The 18,881-nt window shown below is 47.5% G+C and overlaps 1 protein-coding gene across 1 annotated transcript in view; it reads right to left on the bottom strand.

The window, feature by feature from the left end:
- SHPK (sedoheptulokinase) overlaps window positions 1-18,881 on the bottom strand; it is a 34,688-nt gene that overhangs the window by 15,061 nt on the left and 746 nt on the right. Inside the window, exons 3-6 of the mRNA XM_029611341.1 lie at window positions 9,969-10,152; window positions 9,046-9,198; window positions 7,908-8,083; window positions 816-1,016 (exon numbers count right to left, since the gene is read on the bottom strand). Coding sequence (XP_029467201.1) covers window positions 816-1,016; window positions 7,908-8,083; window positions 9,046-9,198; window positions 9,969-10,152 — 714 coding nt within the window. The remainder of the gene's footprint in view (window positions 1-815; window positions 1,017-7,907; window positions 8,084-9,045; window positions 9,199-9,968; window positions 10,153-18,881) is intronic.

Here is an 18,881-nt window from a genome sequence, read left to right as displayed (position 1 = left end):
CCTTCAGCAAAATATAGCCCTTTAGAGCTTATTAATTATACATGCAATACAGCCAGTGCCATTTTAAGTAATTAATATAATGCCCTTTCCAGTCCTCTAATGGGAACATGAATGACTAATTTCTACAGTACTATACCTTGGTTTTTCCATTACTAAATTATCTCTCTCAAGTGTCGGAACCTGCAAGAATTTAATTTGTTTTTTTTGGTCATTAAAAGTAAATAATAATAGCACTCAGAAGAAAAGTTCCAGTTATTGTTTCTCACAAGTCTGCTAATGAGTTCAGGAAATTTCTAGCAGACATCAAGATGATGAAATCTCGGACAGGTTCATTATACGAAGTCAGAACATTCAGATATGGTGTTCTGGATTGCAACATGTTTCACTACGCCTCTCCTTTGGAGCATTGGTACAGAATATGCTAGCAAACATCTGATCGAGTAAATGTAAAAGCTCCCCCTTCAGTTCCATATGTCACTAACACGAGTAGCAAAACAAAACCTATATTTTTTTTCAATTTGGAAGTTAACATTGGCTTGATTCTTTAGAGGGGGAAGTATATCATGGTCACATCTCTATTTTCTCTAAGATGCTCCTTACTGCTGCAATATTTAGGGAGTGGCTAAGTAAGGGTTTGAGGCTGGCACATAACTTCCTAGGTGAGATCTTTCAAGAGGTTGAAGACAACTGGGAGGAATTTGAACTGCCTTCAAGTTCTGGATGAACAAAAATGATTTTGTCTCAAAGTGGCTATCACCACAAATAATTAACTACATAACATATATTGCCACTTTAAAATATGCAAAACATTTTACCCAATTCTGCAATCCATTGTGTCAGCATTCTGACGAACGTCGCCACCACATTGCCTCCATTCAGTGATGCAGCCACTGCCAAGTAATTGCCATCAAAATAAGGAAAATAGGCAAGTGCTGAGCGATGATTTGGAGTCTCCGGAGGCTCAAATCCCGAGGGCATGGAGAAAGTCAGCTGGGCTGAGGTGCTGATGTTGAGGACTACAAAATGGATGAAGAGAGTATGTGGCCAAACATTATACCAGTGAAGGAGTTATTACTTTAAACACTAATAAATCTCTTGGAGGCTTGGTACTCTAGTGAGTTACAAAACTTTGTGGTGCCACAGACACTTGGAGGTTGATTTTAAAAGTGTTGCTCGTACAAAAATGCCCACATATGCGTGTATGTGGGCCGCATGCAAGCAAAGGAAAATTGGTTCTTACCTGATAATTTTCGCTTTTGGAATACTGCAGATCAGTCCAGCCAAGTGGGTTTATACATCCCTACCAGCAGATGGGAGGCAGAGAACAAAAACTTTGAGGCACTGCTACAAACCAAGAGTGCCACCTGCAGTCCCTCAGTATTGACCTGTACCCAAGCCAAGATGCATAACTCCAAACCACCAGGATCTCTTCCTCTAAAAGAGCTGGGGGATCAAGTTATAACCCCCAACCAAACTGACCCCTGAACTATGGTCAAGAAAGAACCATTTTTAAATCTCAAAACTGCTTGAACTATATACAATTATCTTCTGCAGAACAAAATTAAACTCTGCATCACCAGCAGCATCCAGAAACAGGAGAGGTCTTTCTAAAAATTAACCACACTCAGAATGTGCCAGGGGTCTGGGCTGATCTGTGGTATTCCAGGAACGAAAATTAGCAGGTAAGAACTAATTTTCTTTCCGGTTCATACCCAGATCAGTCCAGACAAGTGGGATGTACCCAAGCTCCTTTACACTGGGTGGGATCCCGAAAGACCTGCATGCAGTATACTTTCCCCAAAGGCGCCCTCCTCTGGGGCCCTAACATCCAAACGGTAATGTTTAGTGAAAGTGTGCAAAGAGGACCACTTTGCTGCCTGACAAATCTCCTGCAGCGACACCAACTGACACTCCGCCCAGGAGGTCATCTGAGCCCTAGTAGAATGCGCCCGCAAACCCTCAGGGATCGGCCAGTCTTCACAAACATAGGCTGAAACAATCGCCTCCTTCAACCAACAAGAAATCATACTCTTAGTCGCCTTACACCCTTACTTGGTCCACTGAGTAACACAAAAAGGCGGTCCGAGGTCCGAAATTCATTAGTCACCTTAAGATATCTTAGGAGAACCCAACGCAAATCCAAAAGATGAAGCTCCCTCGCATGGGGAGAATTGGGTGTCAAATGTGAAAACCCCGGCAACTCCATGGTATGGCTAAGATGAAAGGCTGAGACCACCTTGGGCAAAAAGGAAGGAACCACCCACAACCAGATCCCATCATCGGAAATCCGCAAAAAGTGCTCCCTGCACGATAAGGCTTGGAGCTCAGAAATCCAATTCGCTGAGCAAATCGCCACTAGAAACACCGTCTTCAGCATAAGATCCTTCAAAGAAGCCCTATGTAAAGGCTCGAAAGGAGGGCCACACAAGACTCACAGAACCAAACCGAGACTCCAAGATGGACAAAGTTTTTGAACTGGAGGGTGCAAATGCTTTGCTCCTTTCAATAAACGCAGCATAACAAGATGCGAAGCTAAAAGTCTTCCCTACAGCCTTCCTCTAAAACAAACTAAGGTTGCTACCTGGACTCGGAGAGAATTATAGGCCAAACCTTTCAATAGTCCCTCCTGCAAAATAGCCAAAACCTGGGCCACATTTGCCTGCAAGGGATCAGTGTGATAGGCACCACACCAAGCCTCAAACACTCTCCAAACTCTGATATATGCCAAAGAAGTGGAGGATCACTTAGCCTGAAGCAGAGTAGAAATCATCGGCTTGGAATACCCCTTCAGGCGGAAACGTCACCTTTCAAAAGTCAAGCTTCTAGACAGAAGTGATCCACCTCTTCCAACAAGATGGGTCCCTGATGTAGCAGACCCTTCAAATGGCTTAAGCCAACGAGCCCGTTCACTGCCAGCTGCACCAGATCCACAAACCATGGACATTGCAGCAGCTCCGGTGCTACCAGGATCACGCGTCCTTGATGCTCAGACCTTTATTGTACCCCCAGGATTTCAGATCAGTTCTGCAAGCAATCATATTTTCTAAAATTGATTACTGCAACTCCCTTTTACTTGGTCTCCCAGATATCTCGCTAAAACCGCTACAAATGCTCCAAAATGCCACTGCCAGGATCTTAACTAAAGCAAAAAAAAGGGACCACATAACACCAATATTAAAAAATCTACATTGGCTCCCTATAAAATACAGAATCACCTACAAAACCCTTTCATCCATCCATAAATCCATTTACAAAGCCTCATACCTAGACCTCAGGATCCCATTCCAGTTACATACTTCCTCCCGTCCACTGAGAACTGCGCAAAAAGGTTCTCTGAAAACCCCTCCACTCAAAATTTCGTCAAACAAAAGAGCCTTCTCCACTGCAGGTCCGATCCACTGGAACTCTCCACCATCGGATCTCAGGCTTGAACAATGCCCCCTCACTTTTAAAAAAAGACTTAAAACTTGGCTGTTCTCTCAAGCCTACGATTGAGTTCTATTCCCAAATCGCTCCTCCAGGTCTATGCCGTATAATACCTCTTGCTCGACATCTAAACAATTAATTTTCCAATCCCTCCTATCTATTTTGCAGATACCTTATTCATAATTGATTTTAATCGCCTGTATATAACATTTCTATTACTACTGTTGTTTTTAATGTTATTTGTTATTAGTATTTATTCAATTTTCTCCAAGTTCATGTTCCTGTTCCATGTAAGACACACATGTTAAGTCACCCCAATGTTATATGTAAACCGAAATGATTAGCAACATTGTTGCTAGAACTTCGGTATATAAAAAATGTTAAATAAATAAATAAATAAATAAAATAAATGCTATTCAATGCAACGCAGCACCCGATCTACAAGCAGCCACGAAGGAAAGACAAAGCAGTAGCCTCTCTGGCCATGGCTGAAATAGGGTACCTACTCCTGTGGAGCCGAACTTCCTCAGACGGCTGAAAAACTTGGTTGCCTTGGCGTTCTTCCTTGTTGCCATGAGATCGAACTGGGGTTCGCCCCACCTGCACCAAAGGAGCACAAAGGCCTCCGCTGACAACTCCCATTCTCCTGGGTCTAGTTGTTGCCTGCTGAGATAGTCCACCTGCACATTGTCTATGCCTGCTGTGTGAGACACTGCGAGAATCGCTAGATGAAGCTCTGCCTAGGCAAAGAGCTTGTGAACCTCCTGAGCCACCAAACGACTCTTTGTTCTGCCCTGCCGATTGAGATAGGCCACTGTCATTGCATTGTCCGAGAACATACATACTGCCCGGCCCTGAATCCAAGGGAGAAAGAACTGCGCCCTCCACAGCACTCTTGTTTTCAGACGGTTGATAGAATAGGACGCTTCCACCATGGTCCACTACCCTTGGGCTGCCGATCCCTGACGCACCGCTCCAACTGCTGAGACTGGCATCTGTTCAGAACTTCCAGATCCACTCCTTTCTCCAAATCGGATCGTGATAGCCACCACGAGAGACTGGACCTGGCCTCTTCCTGGAGCGGCAACAGCACTTGAAACTCCTCAAACATTGGATTCCAATGGGATAGGAGAACTTTCTGTAAGGGACATGTGCCAAAAGCCCATGGCACCAGATCTAGCGTAGAAGCCATGGACCCTAGTACTGCAAATAATCCCAGACCTTGGGGACCGGCAGATCCCTCAGACGAACCACTTGCGACTGCAACCTGAGAATCCTTTCCGGGGTGAGGAACACCTTGCACACCAGGTTGTTGAATCTCACACTCAGATAGTCCAAGTACTGAGACAGGACCAGCTGACTCTTCACCCAGTTTAATCACCCAGCCTAGGGACTCCAGGCACTCCGTCACTGGCTGTATGAAGGCGAAACACTCTGCTTCCGACTTCACCCAAATGAGCCAATCATCGAGATAAGGATGAACCAGTATTCCCTCTCTTCTGAGGGCTGCCACCACTACTACCATCACCATCACCAGCACTGCCGCAATCACTGTTCACAATGTCTCGATCCGAAAACGTGGAGCCCGCAATGTCGCATTGACCCTTTGCAGATCCAGAATGGGCAGAAATGAGCCCCCTTTCTTGGAAACCACGAAGTACATGGAATACCTTCCCTGACAGTGCCCATTGAGCGGCATCGGGGGGTTGGCTTCCAATTGCTGCAGACGTAGAAGAGTGTCCCGTACTGCTGCTTGCTTGGCAGGCAAAGCGCAACAGGACACTACAAAGGCTTACTTGAGGGGGGTTGAGAAAATTTTAACGCGTAGCCTCTCTTATTTCCAGCACCCACTGATCAGAGGTAATTCTGGTCCACTCCTCGTAAAAACAGCACAACCTTCCTCAGGCAGCCACGAGGAAGGAGTGGATCAGCTCGCCTTCATTAGACAGGCTTGGCACTTCCAGACCCCTGTCCAGAACCCTCTCTGGCTGGTCTACAGGTCCCCCAAAAGGACTGCTGCCATCCTGATCCCTGCTTCTGTGAAGAACTGGATGAACTTCTGCTGGCACAAAATCTCATCTCACGGAAGCGAGAGCAAGAGGAAAGGTCTTTTTAGTGCCCTTCTTATCCTTGGGCAACCTTTTCCCGTTAGAGTCTGCCAGATGCTTCATCAGCTTCTCCAGGTCCTCACCGAAAAATAACTGTCCCTTAAAAGGGAGATTAGCAAGTTGCGCCTTCGACCAAACATCCTCCGACCAATTGCGAAGCCACAGAAGCCTTCGTGCAGACATGTTCTTAGCCGAAGTGCGAAACAAATCATAGAGGGCATCCACACCATAAGCCACACCTGCTTCTAGGTGAGCTACCTGCCTAGCAGCCCCAGGGGTACCTCTGGTGGACTCCTGCACCTTTGGACCCAGCACAAACAAGCCCTATGCACAAGGCTGGTGCAGACTGTAGCCCTCAGGTTCATAGTAGAGACCTCAAATAGCCTCTTCAACAGAATCTCCAGCTTCCGATCCTGGATATCCTTCAAAGCCACCGACCCTGCCACCAGAATGGTCTTCTTCATCACCACTGATACCGCCGCATCCATGATGCTCTCCGGCAGGGGGTACAACCTGGCCATAGCCCTGGCCACCTTCAATCTGGCTTCTGGGGAATCGCACTCCTGGTCAATCAACTTCTTCACCTGCTTTGGCAAGGGGAAAGTCCTTGGTGGTCCACGCAGACCCTTCAACACCGGGTTTACCCCGTGTCAGAGTCCTCCTCAGTCACCTTAATCCCCAGTTCCTCCAAAACCTAAGGGATGAGTGGTCGCAATTCATCCTTGCAAAACAACCTAACAACCCTAGGATCATCCCCTTCCGTCAAAGGGACCTCCATCCAGGTCCCCCAGCAACCCAGCCCCCGGATCCGTGCCCTGACCAGCGCCTTGGACGACTTGCGGCTCCTGTAGATCATCGCCCGTTGGATCAGCGCCCTCAGAATAAGTATCATCACTAAGCGAACACTTGAGACCCAACAGGCACAAAATGCCCCCACTTCCGCGGAGGTGCCTCAGCCCAAGGCTTCTTAAAGCCAACCCGGACTGGCTGAGAGGCTGGCCACTTATTCGCCAGCTCCTGCCTGGTGAGACAGGCCTCATGCAACAGCAAAATGAAATCCACAGAAAAGCCACCGTGGGTCACCTGCTCTGCGGTCACCGAATCCTTTCCGGTGCTTGCTGGTACCTCTCCACTCCCATCTGACCCCTGAACCACAGGAAAAAGCGGGGGAGAGGAATCCCTGCTTTCCATATCCAAGGCAGGGCTCCTGCCACGAGCAGCTAAAATGGCAGCCATATCTTTGCCTCCCCCACCCCCGCCCTGCCGAGGAGGGGCCTTCCCCACCCGGCAGGCAAGCAGAGCAGAGGCCCTGCCTCGAAAAACGCGGAGAGGGCAGCCCACAAGAGAGGTAGGCTGCCTGCCGCGACTGAAGAAAAAAAAGCTTTGATTGACAGCCTGCAGGGCCGGAGTGAGCAGGAGGGAAACCTGCTGACTCCTGCCTGTCTGGCGGCCGGTTCAAGGCCTGCGAGGACCAGAAAAAAATATAAAATACTGGTCCACTGCTGCAATAAGTCGGAGGTAGGTGAATACCTGCAACTTATTAAACTTTTTTTTTACTGAGCGCAGCAGCAGGTCCTAAACACTCTCGGCAGCCAGATGGGGGGGGGAGAGGAGCCCCAGAGAGACTCGGTCCCCACACCTGGAAGCGATCACGGACCCAGGCTATGCAGCGCACAAGGGGCAAAGCCCCCCTGAGTCCAGCAAGAGCGGGGAGACGGAGCCATCTCCCTCACAGAAGAAAAAAATACTAAGGACAGAAGGAGAACTTTTTTTTTTTTTAAAGAATAAACCCAATAAGTACTTGCTTGAACCTAAGAAGAAGAAGAAGAAAAGGCTGACTAGCCTGGCAGAGAACCGAAGGGGAGCTGCTACACCTGCTGGAGACAGACGAATACAGAAGGGTTATAGGATAGGGTCTGTCCTAATGTGGGACGTCCTTTCAGTTTTGGTCTGTCTCCACCTGCTGGAAGGGAGGCTTAACCCACTGTCTGGACTGATCCGGGTACGTACAGGGAAATTACCATTTACAGATAGCCGAAAGACAACCAGGAAAAGGTTGGACTCAATGGAGCTCCAGTCATCTTTCAATCTAACCAACTCCGTAATTATGTTTGCCACCAGAATAGGCAGGCTTAGACTGTAAGGCTCTTCTAGAACAGAGAACCCACTTACCTATTGCATCTGTTTGACTAAAAGTAATAAACATTATTTCACTGTAATTGAATTATCTAGTTCTGCCTTACATGGTGCTGTATACATGGGCAGTGTAACACAAAGTTAGGTAATCTAGTTTTAAATTAGTTAAATACTTGGATCACAGAAAATTAAACATATAGCAATTTTATTTCCAATTCAACCTGCTTTTTTTTTTACCTGCATCAGTTGTGTCGGTCATACAAGAATAAACAGAGCACTGGAAATCTCCCAGGGCAACTCCTACTTCAGTTCCTGAAGGGACACTGAACCACTCACAGGAGGTGCTGCCTGCAGTGCTCCCAGACTCAGCTATCTCAGGGAGCAGGGAAACTGGGAAGCCGGATCCTCTCAAACTAAAATAATATTAGAAACAATTCACAATACTGGAGTCTGAGAAGTGCTTCAGGGACATATGTAAGATCAGGCATTAAGCTGATTTAGGGCCTGATTCACTAAAGCTTTTCTCCTGTTCTTTGTCTATTGGAGAAAAGCTTAATAAATCAAGTCCCGAGTGCACACACTGGTTTATCAATTACAAATCTATATAGCACTTTCCATACAAACTTTGAAAAAAGAAATACAGCCATTCAGTGAATACTTAGATCTATAGGAAAACTACTTCCATGCAGAACCAATTACAAACAGATATAGGGAGATAAGAATACTTGCCCATAATCCAACACAAAGCTAGTAGCAGAGCTTGGAAAAGAATCCATGGGTAATTTGTACCTGAGGATACTGTACCATGCTTCAGAGAATGCGTGCAGATATTTGTACCTGCCTATGGTGCGGGGAGATTTTCATGCAAAATAACATGCAGAGTTGAAAATGCAACATGCCCCAGAAACTCCTCTGCTGAATGCAGGGAAAAGTATGGGAATTGTGAAACAATGTGCACACTTCTAGCCATACCGAAGGCAGGAGATTTTCAAACAGCCAATTAATATGTGGGAATCATTTACCGCACAAACAACTTGCAAAATTCTCCTCCGAACTACTTTTGCTTTATAATCACCATTGCCCATCTTTAATGGCCAACCATCAACTCCTTGTGCTCTACTCACCTCATCTGAACCTCAATCCTTCGCTCCCTCTCTCTCTCTCTTTGAGAATTAAACATTGTTTGACTATCTTAGGATATTTCCTCCCACCGTGGTATTCTTTTCCCTTCCAAGTCTGTACTGCCTCCTGTCACCTGTAATCATCCATAGCTCATAGGAAAAAAGCAAATAATGTGTAACGCACCTTTGTGAACAGGGGTGAAAATCTAGTACATTTTATCAAAAAAATGAAAGCATTCGCTATGCAGACTCACATGTCAGCATTCCAGCATTTGTCTCTGCTATTAAAATATCCCCAGCTAGTCGCGTTCTGTACAGACATCCGGGGATGTTTCAGGTCACATAACATGGCAACCACGTAGTCATGGATAGTGCCTGCTGCATTATACCGCTCCAGAAACTCTGGGCTGCCTCAAGAGAAAGAAAAAAGATCCTTGAGTGAAGGAACTCAGCAGCAATTTTCTCTCTCATCACATTGCCAATGATTTTGACGACACATGCACGACTACAAGGTAAAAATTAGGCAAAGGCTACTCAGCTTGGAGAATTTATTTCACCCCAGTAGCTGTTGCTATTGCCATGGCAAATGTTGTGGGATCAGCTCATTGAAAATTCTCTACCAGCAACTTTTTTAGACCATTTCCTTCTGCTTCTTTTGACTTTCAGCTCAGTCAGAACCAAAGCTAGGATCCAGCACCATCTGCAACTACCAGGGCTTTCTTCTTCTACTTTATATTCCTTCTCAGCTCATTTAGCTCAGTCATTGCAGCAGCAATCCTCACCTGAGAGCCAGAACCCTGCAGCCATGGGCACGGAATCCAGCCAGCAGGTGTCACCACTGTGCAATAACTGATTCCCTCTGCTGCATCCCCAGCTCCAACCACCCTGGGAACTGAACCCAGGTCCTCTGAATGACCATGCACAGACACTGAACCAACAGGACAGCCAGGAAAGCAGAAGACTTGGTCTGGGAACAGAACGCAGATCCTCCGCATGACCGCGCACAGCCACTGAACCAACCCTATTGTCTATTTTTCAAATGTGTTAATTTGCTGCCCACCTACTCCAAACAGAAAGCGTGTATGGATTTGTGGGAAGTCATAATGTGAACTAGAACCAATATTTTTTACATTATGGACACAGTAAATAGGATTAAACCATGGAAAGGGCAGACTACCTGTTCTTTAAATACCAGTAGATCGTGGCACATCCAAACCCTGTGGCTACGCTCTGATGTGACTGAGGTTGAGGAATTGAAGTCAGGAACTCCTTGCTACAGCGACCATCTTCCCACGTAACCAGGTGACTGACCTCTGCTGGCTCAAACATCCGGCCTGATTCACTCTCTGTCCACTTGCAGGCTAAAACATGTTTACATTGAGGAGAAAGTGGACATTAACATGGAATCTGCCTAACATTTTTCGGACACATTTGACAAGGCAGTGAATTTCATATGTACACAGTTCATGTATACACAGCACTAAATTAACAGCAGAATACTAACCTTATTTCACCACCCTAAATACTTGCCATGGTGCCAAAAGAAAGTAATGGTAATTTCCTTTCCTTGAGACCTGATAGACCTGTCCACAGTTAAATGGGATTACACTCGCCTACCAGTAGGTGGAGACAGAATTTCTTCCTTTTTTCTGACAGCCTATATATTCTGGCATAACAGGATATGAAGTCAATAAACTATTATCTTAGCTTCCTTTTCCCCTCTACTACTGTACTTTGCTCCTTCTTTATTCCCTATATTTATCAGAAAGAAAAAAAAAGAAAGGTTCAGATACTTATCCAGATTACGAACAGTTTCTTCTATTCTTCCTTCTCTGGTATCACCCTTACTTCTTGTTCTGTATAGAAAGAGTGGGCTTACATTATCTTTTTCCCTTCTCTCTCTCTTTTATTTTTTTTTAAGATTCACCGCCAAGAGACATTCAGTGGTAAGAGAGGGAAAAAGTACCAAACTATACATTAAATTACCCTCCTTCTCCATTTTCAACAGCAAGAGAGAAAAGGAGAAAAGAAATTGAATGATTTTGATTTTCCCTGTACGTACCCGGGTCAGTCCAGACTCCTGGGTTTTGCCTCCCCTCCAGCAGCTGGAGACAGAGAAGTTTTAATGGACTCCGTCCCTATACCTCTGAGGTGCCACCTTGAGTCTGTCAGTATTTCTCTGTCTCCAGCAGATGGTGGAAGTGCAAAACCTTTAGTTTGGGTTTAGTGTTAGGTTTTTAGTTTTGTTGGTATTTGTTCCTTAGAGAATCCTAAAAAAAAAAAAGAAAGGACAAGGATTTAGTTAAAAAAAAAAACAAAAACCAGAGAGAGAGAAGATATCTCTTTAAGCCTCTCAGGGGTTGTTAGGTCCTGGCAGGACCATCCCCCCTGGTAACAGAGGCTCTGTAGCAGAGGGTTGGGAGCCCTGTAACTGCCCGCGGCTGAGGGTAGCCTGGTTCACTCACCCTCGAAAGAACTGTACACAGGACAAACAACGCTGAGGTGATTTATTTAATTTCTGAGATGACCTAGTGGTCTCTTTCGGCCCTCCTTCCTTCCGTTTTCGCCATCCTTTTCAGTTCCTATGAGTTCCCGGGGGTTTGTCTTGGTCGCGCTGGTTCTTTTTTCAGGCCCTGATCCTAATTTAGCTTGGGGATCATGCCGCATGGTGAGGCCTGCGGGCCGGAGTTTGTACCGGGTGCTTGTTGGAAGGGGAAGGCTCTTCGGAGAAGCAGATTCTGGCGAAATCGCAGCAGCTCTAGAGCACGCAGGGACTCTGGGAGGGCAAAATTGCTGCGGCAGCCTCAGGACCTTCTTTTCAGCGCAGGCACTGAAGCCTTACTGCAGGAGAAGGCTGCCCTGGGGGAGAGGAGCTCTCTGCCACCTCTTTCGCCACGTCCTGCTGCCCTTGGGGAGGGGGGGGGGGGGTGACTTTCAGGCAGCGCAGATCTTTTCCTCAGAGGAGGAATGGGGAAAGAGCTTGGATGCGTCTTCTTCCTCGTTTTCCTCCGATTTTGTTTTGTTGCTTCATAAAGCCTTCAAAGCACGAAAAGCAGCAAAGAGCCAGGGTACTAAGGTACCTCGTGAGGTCCCGCCGTGGCTGGGGGCTGGGACAGGAGCCTCATCACTCCAGAAGCGTACCAAGTCACACAATGGCATAGAAGCCCTCAAGGCAAAACGCCCTCTCTGGTCCTTTTTTCTGTCAGGTAGACAGTTCAGAAACGGACAGGGTGGATGAAGGAGAGTCTCCTCCGCAAGCCCCTGGTGAGGGACCGGATGCGGATCAGGATCACCAGCTCCAGCCGGCCAAGCCAGTAGTTGTGCCTTTAGTGGAGGGTGATGATCCCAAAGTGGTCTGCCTGTTCAGAAGGGATGAGCTAGGTCCACTTATCCCGGCCATTCTGGAAGAGCTGGGTTCCTCTGGAGGACTCACAGTTTGGGGCTATGGATCCGGTGATGGTGGGCCTCAGGGGTCCAGCTCGATCTTTTCCGTTTCATATGTCAGTTACGGATCTTTTGTTTAAGGAGTAGGACACTCCGGACCTTGGTTTAAAGGTCAGTCGGACTATGGACAAGTTATACCCGCTTCCGGAGGAAGCGCTGGACTTCCTTAAGGTCCCTAAGGTGGACGCTGCAGTCTCGGCAGTGACCAAGAAAACCACCATCCCGGTAACAGGAGCCACTGCCCTGAAGGATTTGCAGGATCGCAAATTGGAGTTGCAGCTTAAAAAGATTTTTGAGGTTTCGGCCCTAGGAGATCGGGCCACTATGTGCAGCAGTTTCCCGCTGCGAGCCAGTCTCCACTGGGTTCACTATTTGCAAGCGGCAGCATCCCTTTCTGTGAGTGAGGCAGTGCAAGCGAGCGCCTGGAGGCGGCGGTAACTTACAGTGCTGACGTGCTTTATGATCTGTTGTGGACTTCTGGCAGGACTATGGTCTCGGCTGTGTCAGCCCACAGACTCCTCTGGCTTAGACACTGGGCTGCGGATGTTTTCCTCTAAGGCTCAACTGAGTTCCTTACCCTTCAAGGGTAAGCTGCTTTTCGGGCAACAATTGGAGGATATGATAAAATCTCTGGGGGAGAATAAAGTCCATAGGTTGCCGGAGGATAGACCCAGGATGAGAGGATCCTTTCTTCAACGGGTAAGATTTCGGAGAAATCGCCGGTTTCGCTCTTCACGTTCTGCCAGTTCGTCCTTTCGACAGGGTTCCGGCTGCCAATCTTCTTGGAATCAGTCCTTTCGAGGGCACCGGCCTGCCAGAGATGGAGCCCTACAATCTCATGGAGGTCCCAAGTCAGCGCAATGAAGCGAGGCCAGTCCACTCTTCCGTCCCAAGAATAGGGGGGAGTTTATCCCTTTTTCTAGAAGAGTGGACCAACTTAACCTCAGATCAGTGGGTCCTCAGTATAGTAGAACATGATTACGTGTTAGATTTTGCTCGGCCAATCCATGAGCGGTACATGGTTTCCCCATGCAGGTACCACCAAAAACTCAGGCGGTACAGGTCACTCTGCGGCGCCATAGTTCCAGTACCCGCAGGAGAGCGCAGGCAAGGGCGCTACTCCATCTACTTCGTGGTGCCCAAGAAGGAGAGCACCTTCCGTCCCATCCTAGACTTAAGAGAGTCAATTGGACTCTAAAGGTGCCTCATTTTCGGATGGAAACTCTTCGCTTGGTGATAGCGTCTGTACACATAGGGGAATTCCTAGCATCTCTAGATCTGACAGAAGCTTACTTGCACATTCCTATACACCCGGATCATCAGAAATATCTGTGGTTTGCGATCCTGGGACATCATTTTCAATTTTGCGTGCTACCGTTCAGTCTGGCGACAACGCCCAGAGTCTTCACCAAGGTGATGGTGGTTGTGGCAGCGGCCCTGCGAAAGGAGGGGATTTTGGTACACCCCTACCTGGACGATTGTCTGATTCGAGCGAAGTGCAGAGGGTGCTACAGATGTTGAGCTCGTTAGGTTGTGTGGTCAACCCCGACAAGAGTCACCTGGTTCCTTCCCAGTCCTTGGAATTTGTGGGTGCTCGGTTCGACACGATCTTGGGAAAGATTTTCCTTACCGAGGAAAGATTGTCCAAGCTTCTCACTCAGGTGGAGTCCTTGCGATCCATGCCTCGTCCCAGGGTCTGGGATTATTTGTAGGTCCTTGGTTCAATAGCTTCCACTCTCGAACTTTGCGCATATGCGTCCTCTTCAATCAGCCTTGCTCTCCCAGTGGAATCCGCTCTCCGAACAGTTTCATCTTCTCCTACCACTGACGGATTCGGCACGGCTGTGTGTGGCTGTGTCCAGACAATTTACGATGGGGTATGGATTTGGAAATTCCCTCCTGGATAGTGGTAATCACCGATACCAGCCTCTCCGAGTGGGGAGCGGTTTGTCGAGGAACGGCAGTGCAAGGTCACTGGACGAGGTCAGAGTCTTCTTGGTCGATCAATCGGTTGGAGCGGTTCGGTTGGCGCTACAGGCCCTTCTTCCCTTAGTAGAGGGGAGATCAGTGCGGATTCTCACCGACAATGCGACGACAGTGGCTTACATCAATCGTCAGGGTGGAACTCTGAGTCATCCGGTGGTGACAGAGGCTCAACTTTTAATCAGCTGGGCAGAACAGCACCTGTACAGGATAGCAGCCTCTCACATTGCCAGAATGGACAATGCACAGGCTGATTTTCATAGCCGCCACCAGTTGGATCCAGAAGAGTGGGAACTCTCCGATGAGGCTTTCAGTCTCCTGTGCAACTGATGGTCCAGGCCCGCGATGGCTCCTCGATTTTTCAGTCGTTGAAGAGAGCCAGGAGCAGAAGGTGTAGACGCTCTGGTACTTCCCTGGCCAAAGGAAATTCTGTTGTATGTGTTTCCGCTGTGGCTGTTGGTTGGCAAGGTTCCACGCCGCATCGAGGCTCATTTGGGCAAGGTGATACTCGTTGCGCCAGAGTGGCCAAGGCGCCCAAGGTTTGCAGATCTTTTCAATCTGCCGGTAGACGGCCCGCTGAGATTTCATCCGTCCCCGAGTCTGTTGCGACAAGGTCCCATTTATTTCACAGAGGTAGATCGCTTTTCTCTAGCGGCATGGCTTTTGAAAGGCAGAGATTGAGAAATAAGGGTTACTCGTCAGAAGTGATTACTATGCTTTTGCAGTCCCGTAAAACTTCTACCTCCATAGCCTATGTCAGAGTTTGGGGTATTTTCGAGGACTGGTGCCTGAACCACGCGGTGGAGCCGTTCAGGGCTACTATTCCGGATGTTCTGGCCTTTCTGCAGGCAGGTCTAGTAAAAGGTCTAGCCTTCAATTCCCTATGAGTTCATGTGGCAGCCCTTGGTAGTTTTCAGGGAAAGGTACAGGACCTCACTCTAGCGTCTCATCCGGATGTGGTTCGTTTTCTGTGTGGCGTTAAACATTGCGTCCTCTGATTCATGGAAGCTCAACCTGGTTCTCCGTGCCCTTTGTAATGCGCCTTTCGAGCTGCTGAAGCGGGCGACCTTGAAAGATCTGACGTTCAAGGTCGTTTTCCTTGTGGCTATTGTATCGGCGCAGCATGTTTCAGAGTTACAGGCCTTATCTTGTCAGGAGCCCTTCGTAAGGATTTCTAACGAAGGAGTTTCTTTACAAAAAGTTCCCTCCTTTCTTCCGAAAGTAGTGTCCTCTTTTCATTTGAATCAGACGGTGGAGCTCCTGTCCTTGGCGGGCCTAGATCTTTCTACTTCCGAGTCTAGGGAGTTAAGACAGTTGGATGTCAGACGTGTGCTGATACATTATTTGGAGGTCACGAATAGTTTCCGTCTTTCTGACCATCTGTTGTCCTATGGAGTGGTCCCAGTAAGGGTCAGAAAGCTTCAATGGCCATCATTGCACACTGGCTGAAGGAAGCTATTGCTTCGGCTTACCTAGTTCAGGACCATCCGATTCCGGTCGGTCTCTGGCCTCATTCTACTAGATCGCAGGCGACTTTGGGGGCGGAATGTCAGGAGGTGTCGCCACAGGAGATTTGTCGAGCAGCTACATGGAAATCTCCACACACGTTTGCTAGGCATTACCTTCTAGATATCCGGGCCCCAGTTCCTTCGGGGCCAGTGTTCTCCGAGCAGAACTCTCAGTCCCACCCTAGTTAGGGAAGCTTTGGTGCATCCCAGGAGTCTGGACTGATCCGGGTACATACAGGGAAAGGAAAATTAGTCCTTACCTGCTAATTTTCGGTCCTGTAGTACCTTGGATCAGTCCAGAGTCCCACCCATGGGGAAATGGAGAGTCCGCTCGGCCGGTTGATGTTCATATTCTGCAGTTTTGATATTGTGCACCCACCTTCAAAAGGTAAAAGAATGGGCATGTTTTCGTTCATGTTAATGGTTTTCATTCCCTCTGCTCTACGAGGGGGTGGGAAATTTTGGTTGTACTAGTTTACTTTTCTCTGCTTGGGTACAGTGTAATACTGACAGACTCTAGGTGGCACCTCAGGGGTATAGGACGGAGTCCGTTAAAACTTCTCTGTCGCCATCTGCTGGAGGGGAGGCAAAACCCAGGAATCTGGGCTGATCCATGGTACTACAGGAACGAAAATTAGCAGGTAAGGACCAATTTTCCTATATATCTCCTCAGGGAGCATTCTGGTCTTGCAGGATTAAAGGAAAGGAAATTAACAGTTAAGTTTAAATTTCACCTTCCTCTTCATCCTGCAGACCAGTCCAGACAAGTGGGACATGCCAAAGCAGTGCCTATCCCAGGTGGGATAAGGCCTCAATGGCCCCTAAAATTTTCCTACCAAAGGTTGCCTCCTCTCTTGCTTGCAGGTCCAATCTATAATGCTTTACAAATGAATGTAAAGAGGACCATATAGCTACCCTACAAATATCCTGTGGAGACATTAGCTTGTGTTCTGCCCAGGATGAGTCCTGGGGTCTTGTTGAATGGGTCTTTAATTTGGGTGGTACCTGTCTGCCTTTCCCAATATAGGCTAATAGACTAGTTTCCTTGATCCTTCTCTTAAATGGATGCCTTGGATGATGCCTGGCTCTTTCTTTGGTCTCCAAACCAGACAAACACTGCGGATCCTTACAGGCTTAAGGTTAAAAAAGAAGAGTGGTGTAACATTTCTGCATAGAGGGTTACCTGCACAGAGCAGCAGTTACTACTCTTAACAGAAGGCATGGGGGTAACCTGCACGGAGTGGCAGTTACTACCCTTAACAGAAGGCAAGGGGGTAACCTGCACAGAGTGGCAGTTATTACCCTTAACAGAAGGCATGGGGTAACCTGCATGGAGCAGCAGATACTACCATAAGCAAATTTCTGGGCAAACTAGATGGACCATGTCTGACTTCTTAAAATCATTTGTAACTAAGATATATCAGCAGAGCTTTCCTGACATCTAAAAGATGCAAGCATTTCTTTGTTCCAACATACACTGATCTTCTGAATGCTGGACGAGATATTTCCATTTCATGTGGAATTCTGACACTACCTTTAGCATAAAGGATGGGATTGGGCAGATTATGATCTTGTTCTCGCAGAGTGTCAAGTAGGAATCCCTATGTGACAGGGCCTGGAGCTCCGAAAACCTTCTGGCTGATCAGATTGCTACCAAAACAGTGTCTTCAATGTCAAGTCCTTTACCAATGCTTCTCTTAGAGGCTCAAAAGGTACTTTTGTTAAGGCCCTCAATACCAGGTTTAGTACCCATGCTGGTACTACCTGCTGATTTGGGACATGTACATGTTTTACTGCCCTGAGGAAGTGCCCCACATCTGGATGGGCACCTGCTGACGACCCTTCCACTTGGCCTCTAAACATGTTAATGCTGCAATCTGTACTTTGAATGAGTTTAATATCAGATTCTTGTATAGGCCTTCCTTCAGGAAATCTAGAATTATTCGCACCTCTGACTTGAAGGGAGCGACACCTTTCTGTCTGCACTAAGTCTCAAAATGTTTCCAGACTCTGCCATATGCCAAAGACCATTGATCGCTTCCTCGCTTTCAAGAGGGTCAAGACTACTATGTCTAAGTAGCCCGTTTCTTACCTTTCTCCTTTCAAGAGCCAAGTTGTAAGATGAATCTTTCATCACTATTGGACTGACAAAGGAGGCTTACAGTCTGCTACTATAAGCAAACTTTCCCTGCTCAGTCTTGCCAGATCTGCATATCACAGGCACCTGGGCCAGTCTGGTGCTACCAGAATGACCCAACCATCAAAGTCTGTGGAAAAAATCCCTTTCTCCTTTACTCCCACCTAGACCCAATTCCACCATTCACCTGAACCGGGCCTACCTTGTGCTCTGGTCTGAGTCTTTGCCCCAATCTGGGGTTCTTTAATGGGCCACTTGCCCCCCTCCCCCCAATACTTCCCACTTTGTTCCTCCCCCAATGATGCACCTTTCTCATCTGCTCCGCTGATCTGGCCTCCTAATGCTCCCCACCATGACTGCTTCACTCTAGACCTCTGGCATGTTGCATGCACACACGAGCCTACTATTGAGCTTTGTTTGTGGTTCCCACGGGTGAGGTGGGTGTTTGAGCCTCTTCTCTGCAGTGTTCTTTTCTCTCTCACTGCCTTGCTCGCTCTTCCTTTTTTTTTGGCCCAGCTCTATGCAGGCAATCGGTATGCTCCAGACAGGCCCAAATGGGAATTGGCCTTTGAGAGGGAAGAACAGGTTTATCTTGGGCCCTTTACTAATGTTTTCTTTCCTTTTTTCCTCCTTCTATCCCATCCTAGTCACCACCAACTAGAGGCAGAGAACTACTGACTTCAGATCCTGCTATCCCAAAATATATAGACTTAGGTCAGAAGAAAGGAAGACGTTCTCTGGTGAGCGAGCATAATCTAATTTCTCTAGACTGGTCTGCAGGCCAAAGCAGCAGCTACATTTTACTATGTGGACGTATCCTGAGAAAAATGTGTAGGTGATGGTGGTATATCATTATGGACTTTCCCCACAGACACTGAATGGGAGATAAAACTTCCAAACTCATACCGTCATTGGTCATTTCCCCTCCCCCCTGCTGAATCTACTATAACCTTCTATTATAGGGATCAGGAAAACGTGAATATGCATCCTTCCTCCTAGCTCAGGTTATTCAGCCTGC

The sequence above is a fragment of the Rhinatrema bivittatum genome, chromosome 8 (genome assembly GCF_901001135.1).
Source record: "Rhinatrema bivittatum chromosome 8, aRhiBiv1.1, whole genome shotgun sequence".
NCBI classification, from domain to species: domain Eukaryota; kingdom Metazoa; phylum Chordata; class Amphibia; order Gymnophiona; family Rhinatrematidae; genus Rhinatrema; species Rhinatrema bivittatum.
This window is presented reverse-complemented; position numbering and strand designations above follow the sequence as displayed.